At 38.4% G+C, this 16,853-nt stretch overlaps 2 protein-coding genes across 7 annotated transcripts in view; both read right to left on the bottom strand.

Moving 5' to 3' along the window:
* LOC105381630 (nuclear hormone receptor FTZ-F1) overlaps window positions 1–895 on the bottom strand; it is a 66,114-nt gene extending 65,219 nt beyond the window's left edge. Inside the window, exon 1 of one of the 2 annotated variants that reach the window (XM_048632828.1) lies at window positions 507–895. In XM_048632828.1, the coding sequence (XP_048488785.1) occupies window positions 507–693 (187 nt within the window). In that variant the 5' untranslated portion in view covers window positions 694–895. The remainder of the gene's footprint in view (window positions 1–506) is intronic. The other variant, XM_038122297.2, reaches the window with a different exon arrangement.
* A 1,931-nt stretch (window positions 896–2,826) lies between these two features.
* Window positions 2,827–14,111, bottom strand: LOC105381602 (probable medium-chain specific acyl-CoA dehydrogenase, mitochondrial). Of its 5 annotated transcripts, none has more exons than XM_011551374.3 (10): window positions 13,957–14,111; window positions 13,123–13,219; window positions 12,625–12,792; window positions 11,688–11,788; window positions 6,605–6,685; window positions 6,107–6,237; window positions 5,520–5,628; window positions 4,695–4,835; window positions 4,238–4,427; window positions 2,827–3,681 (listed from the first exon to the last, which is right to left on the bottom strand). In XM_011551374.3, exons 1-10 carry the CDS (start codon window positions 13,972–13,974, stop codon window positions 3,449–3,451), a joined length of 1,269 nt encoding a protein of 422 aa, XP_011549676.3. In that variant the 5' UTR covers window positions 13,975–14,111; the 3' UTR covers window positions 2,827–3,448. The 5 variants fall into 5 exon arrangements, with proteins under 5 accessions (XP_011549676.3, XP_011549672.3, XP_011549674.3 ...); XM_011551370.3 differs by lacking the exon at window positions 11,688–11,788 and adding an exon at window positions 10,979–11,085; XM_011551372.3 differs by lacking the exon at window positions 11,688–11,788 and adding an exon at window positions 10,375–10,478.
* Between the last annotated feature and the right edge of the window lie 2,742 nt (window positions 14,112–16,853).

The raw sequence follows: 16,853 nt of genomic DNA, 5'->3' as shown, positions 1-16,853 counted from the left end.
ACAATGCGGCATATGCGGCGTTGCCAGATCGTGCCGAGCCGCCGTCGCCGCCAGAACGAGAAGCAGGTAGGCACTACGCCACCACTAGCCACAAACAACGCTTTATGCACAACATCGTAAAGTCGTACACTGTCAATCAGTGTGTCAGTCCGCTATAAACGATTTTAAATGAAGATATTCAACGAAATCATTAATAAGTAAACAGGCCTCAGTCCCTCGGAGTTATAGGTTAATAGAATCTAATTTGAAACTATTATGGCACCTGATGTAAGCAACAGGTCCTAATTTGAATATTCTCCCCCATGTTATTACTGTAGTTGGAACACTGGGTTATAGAGCTGCACAACTGTGAATGTAGAGAGTGCACAGGAGCTAAATTTAAAACCTAAGATCTCTGCTGCAATAACAAGGGAGAGCATACACATCCGCTCTAAACGAATGAGATTTGGGAGAACTATAAATACGTAATTACAAATGATTGGTAATCATGCTATGTTTACACATACCTGTGGAGCCTGTGGATGGGTCTACATAGGCGACCTGAAGGTCCATTTCGACACTCTTGGTCATTTTGGGACCGGTGGTGCTCATAGCAAATTCTGTTGTGATTTCCTCTCGCATTTCGCTCTTTGGCTCGCTTGTGGAGGCGACCAACGTGTGCGCTACACTCATTAGTGGGGCCTCCTCGTGCATTTTTACACGATTGTTCAAACGAGGCGCTTCAATTAGAACACAGTCAGATACGCAATAAGTTCACCACCTTATAATATTCGTTATTGTAATTCAACAATCGCTACTTTCAGCGGTATTCCTTATAAATCAAAATGTAGGTCTCTAGGCCACTTCACTAGTACTTTGATATTCCGACATAACTCTGGTTCAATGAAGCTACCGTACTCATGACTGACATTGAAATTATGTCGGTAAAGGGCAGCAAGGAATTAACCTAATTCTAAATAAAAGTATGTCATGACCTATTTCATGAAAAAGTCTTAAATTACTAAAATATTTGATAAGATATTTTTAGATTGCTAATTGGCAGCCAAAATTAAGCCATTAGAGGTAAGAATTAAATGTTTTTGTTCTATATTGACTTTAATAAAATTATAATGACCTGGTTTAAAATCATGTAAATGTTGCAAAATTACTAAGTCTGCATATGAATACACTGTGTTGTGTAACAAATGACCGTTTCTATTACACAATCCTTTCACAAGGGCTCCCAATCTAGGTCAATCTTTATGAGTACGATTGCAAGGTAATTTTAACTCCACATGATTTGATCTGCTGTCTACGAAACAAATACGATATAAATTATTTGTTTTTATTTATAAATAATTTAAATAGAGAATAAACTTAAATATGTTTAAATTTAGAATAAAAAGATCTTGAAATGTCACGGAACATCCGGTGATCAATAGCGCCATCTAGTTATTTGAACGTGCTTTACTACATACGTGCGTACCATTTCATCAGTTACAATATAATTTTAATAGATGGCAGTATTTGTGGAATTGTGGAAAGAATTTTAGGTACAGTAGATGCTATTTTTTTGTATCATGTATTGGAACTATTTGGAACTGTCTTATAATTATATCTACCTAGCTATTTTAATTATACTTACCTTTATATATTGTGATTCAATACAAAAATATATTTTTATTGAAATAGTTCTAAAAAATTAAAACGTTTTATGGACAAAGCAAGAGTACAAACTACAAACTGAAGACTAGTGACATCTATTTGTCATATTGGGAACTGCCAACTATGTGATTATGCTTTTGACACAGCTCCCGCCTTCGCCACTGTCGATGTCAAATCTCAATGGAAGTAAAGTAATACGTTCTTACGTACAACAATTACTTTCATGCAAATCACTATTTAAAAAAATCGTACTCTACAAATAAAAATGGACATCTTGCAGAATTATACTTTCCACACCTATTATACACCCTTTACAAGCCAACGCCTGTAATTTTATGTCCAGTGTGACCCTCGATTTACAGAGAAAGTTACTGAAAAGTACTTACTGCATTTTAGTGCCACTTGCAGAAACATATTAAATCAAGATTTAATGTCAAATCTCGATTTAAGAAACGTCAGTCCATATAAAATTTTACACTAAATCGAGATTTAACACTAAATCTAGATTTGATATGTTGGTGCAAGTGGCCCTTAGTTTCAGTATCGGAACTTATAAGTCAAATATCTCTGAACGGACAACTGTGACAACAAAGCTTTCAAAGCAAAAGTTATTCCTATTGACAAGACCTATCCAACGACATAGTCTTACTGCTATTGGAGGGTGGTCCAGCCTCCAATAGCAGTAAGATGAACTGACGAGTATCGGAACTTATAAGTCAAATATCTCTGAACAGACAACTGTGACAACAAAGCTGTCAAAGCAAAAGTTATTCCTATTGACAAGACCTATCCAACGATGTTAGTCTTATTGCTATTGGAGGGTGGTCCCAGCTCCCATATATTTTTGCCCATCCTCTTTTAGGCCACGTTCAGATGACAAGCGCTCAACGCGCGTTTTGATGACGCACGTTTACAACTACATACATTTTAATCCGCGTGACGCGCGTTAGCATGTGTACAGCCTGAATAAAATGTATGTAGTTGTAAACGCGCGTCATCAAAACGCGCGTTGAGCGCTTGTCATTTGAACGTGGCCTTAGTCCTGCACCCTTGATACAATTTTTTGGCATTTTCAAAAATCGATTTTATTAGGTTTTATTTTTTGAGGATTATAGCTGGAGGGACGTTATAGTGTCCCTGAAATAAATTAATACATGCTCATACATGGGAAAATAAGACAAGTTTTTCAGTGAAGTATATAATTTTTATTTAACTTGGCAATAAAATAAAATAGTTATAAACAATACATATTACAACCACACCACCATTGGTAAAAATTTTTCAAAAACTACAATATTCTTATGAAATACAATAATTTTAATGAGTTACTGTATGTGTATAGCTTTGTAAAATTGTAAAGCGCTTTCAAAATTGAATTAATCTTATCTAAGTTTTTAATACAGGTATCTTGATTATAAAAAGGGTGTATAGGTATAATATTTGCTTATCTAAAGAAATCTTTTTGAACATGCTTACATACGTACATTTATTGTGCATGAAAGTTGAGGGCTTTGAGGATTACGAATCAAATACACACATTTCTTATGCTTGAAGTATCTTGGATTGTATGTAGGTATTATGTAGAACCGTATGAGTATTAACATAATTTAAAACGCTGTCTGGAACGCTCAAACAGGTCATTGTCGAAATATAGTACAGTCATGAAGTTTATAAAAATTCCCTGTGTATAACTGTACAGTTAGGTTTAGCCAACAGTACTTATACAAATACATTTACGGAGTCGACTGTATCAATCTCAAGCACAAGCATAAGCCCTCAATCTTCCGCCGATCTTAAACCGCCCTTAAGCGCTGTTCTTAGCCTCCCTAAGGAGCTCCCTAGAAATGATGAGTCTCTGGATCTGGGAGGTTCCCTCGTAGATCTGATAGATCTTGGCGTCTCGCATCAGTTTCTCCACGGGGTAATCGGTGTTGAAGCCGTTGCCTCCAAACACTTGGACGGCGTCGGAAGCGGAGCGGTTGGCGACCTCTGAAGCGTGGCACTTGGCCACTGATGCCATCATGGTGTTGTTGCGACCTGTGGGTGAAAAGTTTGGTGTTAGGAAATTAGGTGCTGCTGGTTTTTAGGTACGGTTGTGAGGAAGCTCGCTACGTCTTAAAAGAAAAAAAATAAGAAATAATAATGTTGTGAAAATTACGGCCGGATTTATGCTCTATCTCTATGTCGTCGTATACTATACGTAAGCCTGCTTTATTACTTTAATTAATTAATGAAATGGTGACCATTTTCATATTGTTACTTAATCTAACACTCTCACTTCTCTTAGAAATGGATCATTATCACAAAAAATCATCTTAGAATCATAACAAGTCTGCTATAGACCGCGCAAAGTACGCAAGACGCTGCAAAATAAATTTTGCTCCATAGGCCTTTTTCATTTTAGTTCCTTCTTTTGCCGTAAGACGACACTAGTTGCGCAGAAAATAGCCAAGGTTTATCATGGCCCACCATCCAGGCGGCCTGTCGTCAGGATGGGAGAATAGCAATTGAATTTATAGGTGCGGCTGACTAATTAGTAACTAAGTATAAAACACCGCCTTTTTTATATATCCTACAAATAAGGGTAGCCTACCGTGGTCGACCATCCAGGCGGCCTGGCGCCACGCCATGCGCGAGGTCTCCACGCCCATGGCCATGTCGGCCAGCATGAACGCCACGGCCTGGTGCGTGGCGATGGGCACGCCGAAAGTCTTGCGTTCGAGCGCGTACTTGGACGCTTCGTAGAGGCAACGGTTGGCGAGGCCGGTCGCGCCGGCTGCTACCTGTAAAGAAGGTTAGGGGGTTGGTAATAACAATAATACAGTCACATATATCAGAATTTTTGCTCGTAATTAGGTAGTATTACCACTATAGCTATATACTATAGCCACTATCCTGGAATTCCCGCGGCAAAACATTTTAAGACGACGTGGAGCTCGCAAGCAACTACTACTATTTTATGGGATGTGTGTACTCAACACCGTCATTTATTACCCATTAGTGGGACACTATAGAGGCTACATAAAATTTACAAACTAAACACTACTAACCGGAGGCCTAGTCTTGTCGAAGGCTCCCATGGCGATCTTGAAGCCGGCTCCTTCACCGATCAGCACGTTCTCCTTGGGAATGCGGACATCCTCGAAGGTGATCCCGCGAGTGTCTGAAGCACGCTGGCCCATGTTTTGCTCCTGGAATCGTGGATAGTAGAGGGAGATTAGTTTACATGATAGACAGTTTATTTTTGCTCTTATTTGAACACAAATAGCTACGAATCATGCTGATTAATTAGTAGTTCTCATGATCATTTTAAAACAAAAAAATAAATGACTGAATTACAGTTTTCCATTACTGTTGCTAAAAGGGATAAGCGAACCTATTCCTGATTTAGATACGATACCACTACCATATCCGGGAACCGCCTAATACGAACTCCCTATATTCTTGGACCATTTCGTGGAGGCTATTCTGTGGGGGTGTAGGTACCTGCACCTGGCTCTCTCGAATGGAACCTTTGTGCATATCCCCAAGGTCTAAACTGCCTTCCTAAGCTTGGACCATTTCCCACCACGCTGGTCCACTGCTAAATCTAGATTTGCAGGTTTCCTTACGTTGTTTTCCTTCACTGTAAGGGCGATGGTATACATTGTATTTAAATTCAAAGAACTCATTGGTACATGTCAGCGCCGGGAATCGAACCAGCATCTCTGTCGTGAGAAGCGGGCGCTTACCCGACTGAGCTACCACCGCTCTCTAAACTGGATTAGATCATAACAAGGGATTAGTTCTTCATATTAAATTCTTAACAGAAGTGTCAAAAGTCAACAACTAATCCCTGGTTATGATCTAACCGAGTATGATGAAACTGGGGTTACCTTGCGTCCGGGCGTGACTCCGGCCCACTCGCGCTCGACGATGAAGCCGGTGAAGGCCTTGCTGGCCGGCGCCTTCGGGTCGGGGTTGGTGCGAGCTAGCACGAAGTACCTGTGAAGGGGTTATTAGCTGTCGTCATCATCATCATAAGCCCGTAATAGTCTACCTAGAACACTGGTAGACATAGTAACAACTAGCTACATAGCGGTCTTCTTCAACTAAGCGTGTCGATTCATTTAGCGATTGGCTAGTCAGATTAACTATACAGTAACGGTAAATAAATAAACCTTTGTAGGTAAAGGAGAACTAGGGGAGACTATCGATGTTTTGTAAAATTATTCTGAACAGCATTCATGGATTTTAAAAAGAATACGGTACAAGTCAGCAAAGTGTGCCATCAAACACTTTTGTAACAGAGAACTTAAATCTCTAGGTACCAATGAACATATCAGTCGAGGCATACATGCAGCAATAGATTATGACACGATTATGATGATGTATTGTATGTGTGTACCCTAATCCCTAAAGGCCAATAAATACCATCGGTCCAATTTGGTAATACGCCTACAATAGCCACTATAAAACATACCAGTTGGCGACTCCACCGTTGGTGATCCACATCTTCTGTCCGTTGAGGATCCATTCGTCTCCCTTCTTCTCGGCTCTGGTCTTGATGCCAGCCACATCGGACCCTGCGCCCGGCTCAGTCACACCGTAGGCCTGTGGACCAGTGGTAGGGTATTATACAGGGTGTTTGAAAAGTAGTATAGGTTCGTAAGAGGGTGATTCAGGACTTCAGGTCATGCTGAACAACTTTTGTACTAAGTACGACTTTTTAAAATTCGCGATATGGCCATTTATGCTCTCAAAATGACTAAAAGATGCATCCATTTTTTTCTGCATATGTATATCTAGTAGTAATTTTATTGCATGTCTCAACTTAGGGCTATGCCGTATCTGTCCAACTGTATGCCGATTCCAAAGGCAGTTTTATGGGAGTCCAGTCCATACCAAAATATCAAACATAGATGGCGCTGCTTACTATAGGTGGATAGGTGTCAAATTTATACAAGCTCTAAATACTCACGGCAACCAATGGCTCATCGATAAGCCTGCCCAAGTATTTCTTCTGCTGTTCCTTGGTTCCAGCAAGAATGACCGGGGTTTGCTGAAACATGAAACAACACCCTGTAGTTTGGAAATAAGTAGTTTTGTGCCACATAAAGTTATATAGTATTAAAACTATCTATTTACTATTACTTTCAAAGGGGTTTTCATTATTTTAAGAAAACATACTATATAGCAGGTTAGAAAAAATCAAATCAAAATGAACTATAATATACTAAGTTGGTACGTAAAATTTGATAAGGATAATGAGTTCTAACTACTATGACTGCTATTGTTATAAAACAAAGGATATACTTATGTAATATAATTCTAATTAACTAAATGAATTAGTACCTTCGAGATGGACAAGAGTTTTAGAAAAACAAACCTTGAACCACCTCAAATGTACCAGAATAACTAAAACTAAATATCTACTATGGATTTATTTGTCAGAACACGATGATAAATCAAAAATCAACAAACACGTTAGTAAACACAAACAGAATTAATGATGTATGTGTATGTATAGTGGACGTCATAGAAAGTATGTATAAATGTATATCTTGATGAATGTGAAATTTAAAACAAAACAATGTACACGGCAAAGTAACATGCACAATGCAATTTTATGTAGGAACATTGGGGTGGTGGGGTAATGCGTTTTACACAAGCAATTTGTTCGATTATACTAGCCATGAAATGTAGGTACTTTTAATTACTACTGCCGCTTGATTTGTGATTTTCCAAAAATGCATCAATTTCATGCAATTTATCACTACTAACATTGGGATTACTTCCTCAGAATCATTATCATATTATTAATAAACAAAATATTCAAATACTCTGTACACGTTCTACTTATTTACACCTTACAAGATCTTATTACAAGGAACCGAAATTAATCTTTTAAATAATTTGGAAAAGACCGAAAAAACAAAGGTCTCATTGCACCAACATTATTTATGTTCGGCCATTAAATAAGAATGATTTTGGGTATAGTTCGAAATGGCCTTAACTGTCTAGAAAGAGGCAAATACAGAGATGTTTTTAAGCTTGGTTTGAATAATGTTGTTGCAAGTAGTCCTTTGGTTCGGTCAAATGAGGGCAGCCAACTGATCGCCACACAATGGAAACATGGTTTAATTTTAGCAATGTAAAAATTCTTAATGTGGAAAATAAGATTAATGCAGGCAAGCATAAATAATAAATTTTGAACAAAAAGTTTTACGTTCTGGTATTTTTAGATTTAAAATGGGTGCCTTTAGGATGTAATTCCCTATAAGCAACGTGCGGTAACTCCATTATTCAATCGAGATAATTATGCAGTTCCATTTGTATTCTCTAAAAATTTGAGTTTCATCAGGTCTCAACAGTGCTAACCCAGTATGACCGCCATCATTCGACCAAACCTGAAGGGTCACTATAGAAATTGAAAATAGAACGATCGAGAGTAAAGTTGTCTTTCAATCAGTTAGTTTAATTAATACAACGAGATAAGTGTGTTTTTTATGTATTAATTCATACCTATAATTCAATAAAAAAATAAATAAAAGAGTCTCGGTCGCAGACCCAGCTGTCCACAATTTTGTTTTTTTTTAATCGGAGCGCTGTTCTAACCAGCTAGGTACCGTACCACATTAGCAGTTAACAATCCATAAGCAGCGTCGCTCGCTGTCAGATACATACAAGTTACGTCAGATTTGACGAGCCAGCGATGCTTAAGGATTGTTAATTAGCTTGTTTGGTAGTGGTAACCCCACAGGACTCTCTCTCCGATTACAAGACAGCTCTCGTTCATTTGTTTTTCGCTTTCTATATCGACCCCTGTGTACTGAGTGCGACTTACTCCCAGCCCACTAGCCTCCATAGCCGTCATGATACCAGTACACCCGTAAGCCAATTCTTCAGCGACAAGGCAGGCATCAAAAACGCCCATCTCCATGCCACCTGTAATGTTGCAATGTAAGGTAAAGGGACCACAAGACGACATAACGGATACATATAATGGGTAATTAATACAGTAGGTGTTACGCTTTTGATTGATTCGTATCTAACATGATAATTATATTGGTATCTTTGGCTATCACAGTGGCTAGGTTAACCTGAATTTGTAGGTATCACGCCGAAATATGACGTCAAGTACTTTACAAGGACGCAAAAGTTTGTTGGTGGTTTTTGGAATTGTATTTTCTTTCTATAGTAAACTTATATTACCTATTCGTTACGGCTTTTATGCGCGTTCCGGACTTATTATGTTTTATTCAAGATTACTATTTAAAACGAAATGGTAATTTGATTTAGCATACCCATAGCTTTTTGAAAGAAAGCGAGACGAGCGACAAAAACCGTTTAAATAGAACAAATGTTTATTTGTCATAAACGTAAGTTAACATTAGATACGTCTATTGAATTTCCATAACACGGTTTAAACACTATGAAATCCATTACAATTTTTAATACAATTACGTAGGTAATATACTTAAAGAACATGTAGGTATCATGTTCCTTCTAGAAGTACTTGAATGGAAAATTTCTTACTACTTTCCTTTGTATACGCATATTCGTTTTATGTGAAACAGTATGTATGATAATAATATGAACTTAGTTGAACACCTAGGGTGTGTACCTTCTTATCAGTCATTATGAGGTTATCTAGCGAGTTTGTAAAGTGCATGTGAGAGTTCCCGAGCACTAGGCAGCCACGAACTCCCGACCAAGGCAGCCAATACAAAACGCTCCTGGGGGTTACTCTATATGACAAAAAGAGTTCGAAGAGCTGCTGCGCGAGCCACGACTCAATGTCTTTGGATTAAATGCCGTGCCGATTGCACGACATCGACAGCTCTCGTTCGCCCGTTCTTCGTCAGCAAGATGAATGAGCTCAGCCAGAAAGAGACAAGAAAATTGATGATGCGTGAAGCGAAGAGGCAGTCTTCGCTTCACACATCTCGGATGATACAGAAAATAACACATTACTACTGACTGATCGTCACTGGCTGCCTAGTGCGCGGTAGGCCTAACACATAAGAACTCAATAAAAGCGACACAACACATAATCGCAGCATCAATTATGAATTACACTCAGATCAATCCCAATTATAGTCAACGTCATCGCTAAGAGCGATCTCTTGCAGGCAACCCTCCGGAAATTATAATTTTGGTACATTCAGACAAAATGTTTGTGTCCACAAAGCGACATCACAATGATGACGACAGTGATTACGTAATTAGCTATATTTTTCACACGACGATAGTTTTTTGTCGTAGATAAATAAATCCATAGTACTGCGACAGTCCAGTGCACTCACGCCTAAGTTGGTTCCACCGATGGCGGTGCATATTCCGGTGCACCCAAAGGCCATTTCCTCTCCGACCAGACATTCCTCAAACACACCCAGCCCCCCGGTCCCACCTGGAATTTACCGGGTTCTTCACTACTAATTTACGACTAAACTGATAAATTGCCGACTAAATTCTAAACTTACAACTAAAATTCTAAACGTCCGACTAAAATACTGAACTTCTGACTACAATGCTAAACTTTCGACTGATTTACTTAAACCTAACTAACGTAACCGAAAATACTTTCAGGCAGGCCTAAGTACGAACATATACATGAAAATATTGTGTGCACAAAGAAACATCACAAACATGGAAACGGTGCAGTTACTAACGATATTTTTCACGTATATATAGACAAATATATCGTTGATAAATAAATCCATAGCCGACAGTATCGTTTGCACTCACGCCTAAGTTGCTTCCTCCGATAGCGGTGCCCATACCAGAGCACCCAAATGCCATTTCCTCCCCGATCAGACATTCCTCAAACACACCCAGCCCTCCGGTTCCACCTGGAATTTACCGGGATCTTCACTACTAATAATCCGACTAAAATACTAAACTTCCGACTAAATTACTAAACTAACATAACTGAAGATACTAATTTACCGACCAGTAGTACCCACTAGTCTAGATTTTTTTTAAGGTAAAATTTGCAGTCATCGTCACATTTTTGTTCAAGATTTACTAATCAAGGATTGGATTTTATGATTTTGGTAGTAGTATCTATTGTAGAGGAACCAATAAATGAAAGTTTAACTTTTCTATGACTGTTCTTCGGTTTACTTAATGAATTTTAATGTTAAATGCTCATCATGAAACAGCCTCAGACGAACTGAGCAAGGTCTGATAAATACTATGCATGTTTACATGTAAGCGTAAGCTCTTTGAGCGATGGCTAAAGCGACATCACAAGTTTTCTTATGGAAATGCATAGTAATGCACTTAGAGGCCAATGGACTTTCAAGAAAGACAAGTAGAACCATAGTTCAGCTATTCTGGTTGCACTCACGGCTAAGTTAGTGGCTGTACTGACAGCTGTGGAAATGCCCGAGCAGCCGAATGCCATCGCCTCGCCCACCAGACATTCCTCAAACACTCCAAGACCACCAGTACCACCTGTAAATTACTTATTATTCAGCACCACATAGTGGCGAAGCATTAATTCATCTTGTATGGACTTTAACTACGGGACTGAATCGTAATTTAGGTTAATTAAATACATTTATGTATAACTATTAAATGCACTTTATTGATAATTATTGTATTGTATACTAACCTTTCCCGCGTGCTAATAATATTCCATGTTTTTTTACTAATTATAATCTTTCATTTTTGGTTCCACTACTCTATCTCACGTACGTAATCAGTCTTTTTAGGAAATAATTATTTAACTACTCTCTTCTTTTTTGACCCAAAAATATATATTTATTATAGAGACCTAGGAACTAAGTCATGACCAACTACTACATGTAAGGCATAAAGATTTTCTATTGAAACGCAAATTTATTGAGTATTGACTATGTAATGAATGATAAAATAATAAAGGAAAGGTTTCATATTTTCAAGGCCTAGCTACGCGAAACCATCAACAGAGCATGCCAAAATACTTTTACATTTTTCGCCTTGTGGTTAAGTTATTGGAGGAATAGGTTTGTTATGATCTTTAACCCAGCCGGCACCGAGAAAACACATTCAAATTTAAACTAGATCTATCTTACTGCCACGTCTGTGATCATTATGGCCGCCATCATTCCTGAACAGCCAAAAGCGATCTCTTCAGATACGAGACTGGACTCTAACACGCCTAGGCCCAGCCCCCCTGGAAGCGTCATTGGGATAATAAAAGTTAAATAGCCAAATTGAAAAAAAAAAACTTAAACTTCTGTCAACCCAGGGTACACCCGAGTCCGCGTTGTTCTATGGCCAGTACCTATAGGTTTTGGCATGACGACCCAAAGTTACCTTGCAGTTTTAGGAAAAACGCATTTGAACATAAGCTACGTCTTTTATTAGCGCTAGTTAGCTTTTGTTATCTCCTAAATCACACAACTAAATCTATATTCTATAATTGTGACATACAATGTGTTACGTAACTTTTATAAGACACTACCATCGTTTTTTTACACATGATAAGATCAACATTACGAAAATTATCCCCTAAATTGTAGCAATTTAGATAAGTAATTTGTTTGTGCTGATCTAATCTGTTTACGACATAGGGACTTTGGACTCAATATTATTATAGGTACAATACAATGTTTTATGTTAAACAGTAAAAATTTAGGTAAAAAAATCAAGTTAAAGTAATATTCTTCAAAATTTAACATAACCTTACACAGTATAGATAATTAATTTACCATTTTATAGATGGCATAAATACATTTGAATGGCAGAGAAAAATAAAGGGGCACATTTTCAATTTGTTTTAGGTCATTAATGAACTTAACTATTTAGTTAATTGGTGTTCATTAATAGAGGTATCTTGCAACAAAAAAAAACAGATAACTTTCTAGACTATGCATTATACAGATTATACTAGTCTGTTTCAGAATCAGTGATATTAAAATTCATTCAGGAATTCCAAAATAAGAGGTTTCCCTATCTAAGGATTCTCTCATTTATACTTTATACCTTTATAAATAATGAATACATTACCGCAGTGTTCAGGGATGTGACCATTCATGAGGCCGACGCTCCATGCCTTCTTGACCACGGGCCAGGGGTACTCGCCGGTCTTGTCGTACTGCGCCGCCACCGGGATGATCTCCTCCTTCGTGAACTTGCGGGCCAAGTCCTGAAGGGCTTGCTGCTCATCGCTCAGTTCTGGAAATTAATACAAATTAAAATTACCAGTTCCAATTTTAAATGTAGGAGCAATGAGATTATGGATGATTGATTTGAATTTTATGAAAATCTACTATGCTCAATGCCATACATTAAGGTATAACTGGGAACACGGATGGGTCCCTTTGTGTACTAGAATCATGACTGTATTGTTTAACATTCCATAAAAGTTTTATAATACTAATAATAATGCACTCACAAGCAATGAAAAAGTTCCAGTGACTTAGAACGGCAGGTGGAGTGTATAAATAATAATCATTATTAGGTAAAAATGGGTCCAAAAAGCGCATAAATCTTAAAAATACATACCAAAGTTGACCCCAGTAGTGAGGATAGGCTTCACTGCAGCAGAAGCCGGAGTCGAGGTGGACAGCTTCCTGTAGAGAGGGCGCGAGGCACGGGCAATCTGGAGCAGAATGGAGCATATGAGTTATGAGTTCTACACTTCCTGCTTATTTTATACTGCTCAAGGTTATTAAATAAAAACTTGAGTCCTGTGGTTGTTATTTTATGTTAATTTGTGTCATAACTCGAACTGAATACTAATTGAATAGATTGATTCTGATTATGCAGCCTATTCCTAGGACAGAATGGAGCATATGAGTTATGAGTTCTACACTTCTTGCTAATTTTATACTGCTCAAGGTTATTAAATAAAAATTGTGTATAAGGGGAAATGGGAAATTTCAGGACCACCTTGCTTGGACATTATGAACAACATATAAATAGAACCTTCAGCATTATAGCATTATTTGCTAAGTCAAATTCATCTGGGCAAACCAAATTATGTTTAATACATTTATTTATTTCGTGACATTGTGTAATAGAATAGAGTATCTTCCATGAACCTGCTAGCAAGTTCTGGGACACTTTTTACTTTTCCCGTAGGTAGTAAAAGTTAATGTCAATTCTGGAAAACTTGTGCTAAAGTTATATCTGCATCTTATGCGGAATTTCTTCATTAGATATTAAGAAAATGTGCATTATATGTACATTAATTCACAAGCAATGTATAAAAAGGAAAGTACAAAGTCCGTTTTTCGTAAGCCCTATCAAACGAGTAACATAATAATAATTATAAAGTAATCTGGAATAAAGAATAGCCGCAAAATTTAACTATATGCATAATTAAAACTAACTCACTTGTGTAAGAGGATTCATTTTCGTGTCTTCAACAGCACACGGGGTTTTATTTTAAAATAATTTCACTCTACTTTGGACTTTGTAGTGTCGATAACCCCCTTCCGTTGATCAATGACAAACAACTGAATCAACTACTCTGTGTGTCTCTTGTGTTGTTGGCAGGTACCTACTCTGTGTTATGTCTGCCATAGATTAACAATATAGGAACCAGATGGTGTGTGTTTCACATCTAAAAACAAAGCAAAAATCTGTGTACATTCTGTTTACTGTGATACTGTCAAACCGTTTTGATTTCAACCATTCAACCATTGTACCACCAACGAATAAAGTCACAAATCTTCTATGCGAACTATAATTCTCAATACGCTTTAAATAGCTCATTGGTAGAAGTGGGGTGTATTTTGTCGAGACGCGTTTTTATTTACACTGACATTCCATTATTTTAGTATCGCAGATTTATCAATGTAGGTATATTATTAATCTAAGTTTGCCACCGCACTGCCATTAGGGCTCCCACACATAAACACGACACGATGTCGCATCGTGCCACGACGCGGCGTCGTTTCACGATACGACGTCGCGTCGCGTAAATTCACGACGCGACGTCGTTACGTGTCGATACACGAACTTGTTGTGGTCTATTTTCAAGGCATTGTACTTCTTTAAAAAGTGACTCCCATTATTCATTGTTGAAAGAAATGGGTGGATCCAGTATCTTCTGAGTATCTGTCTTTTCTTTCTTCGTCTTCTTATTAACAGCAGAAGCAGTACGCGTCTACTGCGGTCCATTTTTAGGGAATGAATGTTGTATCGACGGCATCGTGCCGCGGAACTTTACGTTACGATGTCGTGTTTTTTTACGATGGTAGTCGTAAATTTCCGCGACGCGACGTCGTATCGTGAAACGACGCCGCGTCGTGGCACGATGCGACATCGTGTCGTGTTTATGTGTGGGAGCCCTTACCATTGCCACAGATTATTCCGTCATTTGCTTGTTTGCTTGGTACTATATCCTTGCAAAAAATGTTTCAAAAATGTAAAGGGCCCTACTCACACACCTGCCGCACAGGCAATCTAGGGTGCACGGCGGTTGACGGCGGTTCTGGCGATATCGGCAGTATATATCTTGGCTATTCGTATTTGCGTATTTCCCAAAACTCCTATGTGTGGTCAGTATATTCGCAAAACATTACCGAATCTGCCTAACATTTTTTTTTGGTATTTGGCAATGGGAAATACAGCAAACATGCAATAAAAAATACGAATAGCCAACCTGTGGTGCTAGCATAATATTATTATTCAAACCAAACCAAATATTTAGGGAAAATATATTTTTTATTTGAGGTTTCATCATCAATCTCATCACGTCCCTCTCCTCTCATTGGTCTCCTTCCAATGAAGAAAGAGTTTTAGTCCACCACGCTGGCCTCGTTTGGGTTAGTATATTCTAACACAAGTAAGCTTTTGCCAACTTTTGCTGAGTATAAAGTCGTAGACCTTGGCAACCCCATTGTCAGATGTTTTCAAGATGCCCAAAGGCACAGACTAACTACACACATCGAAGGCCTCTCGACTAGGCGGCGACGACTGCTACTGAAACAGCAACCGGGACCCAATGAGTCCGGGACCCACGGGTTAAGGCGCCGACACATTAGGCGACTGATAAGTGTGCACGGTCTTTTGGGATAATTCGTGCCAGATTGCTCTCAGACGTCTGAAAGCTGAAGGGGTCAGCCCAAGGTTACGTCCGCGACTTACGTCCAATAGTTTGAACAGATATTAAGAAGACGACGTCACGCGTCAGTCGCAAACGCATATTCGTAGCGTGGACAACGTGCGGTCGTTGCGTGGACGGCGTGTGGTCATTGCGTGACAAACGTGTCGGGGTTGACCTTTAGTGTACACTACTCTATAATATTTTTTTGAAATTAAACCTTGAACATATGACACAGGGCTTAAATATCAATGTCTAGCATAGAGTCGAGTCGCCGGTGAGTTGTTATAATGAGCGAAGACCTTTATAATGTGCCAAGACCTTAAGTCAAGGCTGATAGCCGCGTCCGTAAGCTGCGTCCGCTAGTGTGTCGGCTCCTTTAACGTGCCATCGAAATCACACGGTAGCGCTCATAAAAAAAAAACACTTGAAATCGGATTGTTACTCGCCACCGAGCCGCCACCCATCCGGGTGAATGGGTAACCGATGATGACCGTGCCATGTGTTGCTGAGTTTCACCGATCACTAAAGCTATATAGCTCGACTACGGACGCTTCAACGCAAACTACCTAGATAGTTAACTACTACTTACTAGTTAACAAAATTGAGTAACTACCTACCTTGCATGAAGTCCCTCGGGATGTAGGTCTATGCTCGGGAATCTCGGGATTTATCCTTTTATTCTTGTCATTTGCAAAGTAAACCGTAAGTAATTCATTGATTCATTGTAACAAGACTCGCTTGTAAGACTCTTAAATTTTTTTGTGCAATAAAATTAGAGTGCGACAAACTTATCTGTTCCGGTGACAGTTCACTAAATTGGTCCATATCTCATTATTTACTAATAAATTATAAATTGATATAGATTAAATGGGTTTATTAAAACCGCAAGGGTAAATTACCATTACGGGAAAACTTAACATCTTAAAGAATTAAGAAATATTAGACATTTACATGAGCTCTCACCGGAACAGATAAGTTTGTGGCACTGTACAACAAATTTACATTGTAGGAATATAAAAAAAAAAAACACAAAACTTCCATGCACAAATGTGAATATTTTTTTATTAACAAAGTACTTAAGTACTTAACTATAATCTTCCTAGGTACCTACTTAATAACTAATAATATAACTGATAAACCCAAAAATTTGAATATAAGTAAGTAAGTACTAAGTACCTAC

This window comes from Plutella xylostella, chromosome Z, assembly GCF_932276165.1.
Source record: "Plutella xylostella chromosome Z, ilPluXylo3.1, whole genome shotgun sequence".
NCBI lineage: Eukaryota > Metazoa > Arthropoda > Insecta > Lepidoptera > Plutellidae > Plutella > Plutella xylostella.
Note: the sequence above shows the minus strand (reverse complement) of the source record. Positions and strands in the feature narration are given on the sequence as shown.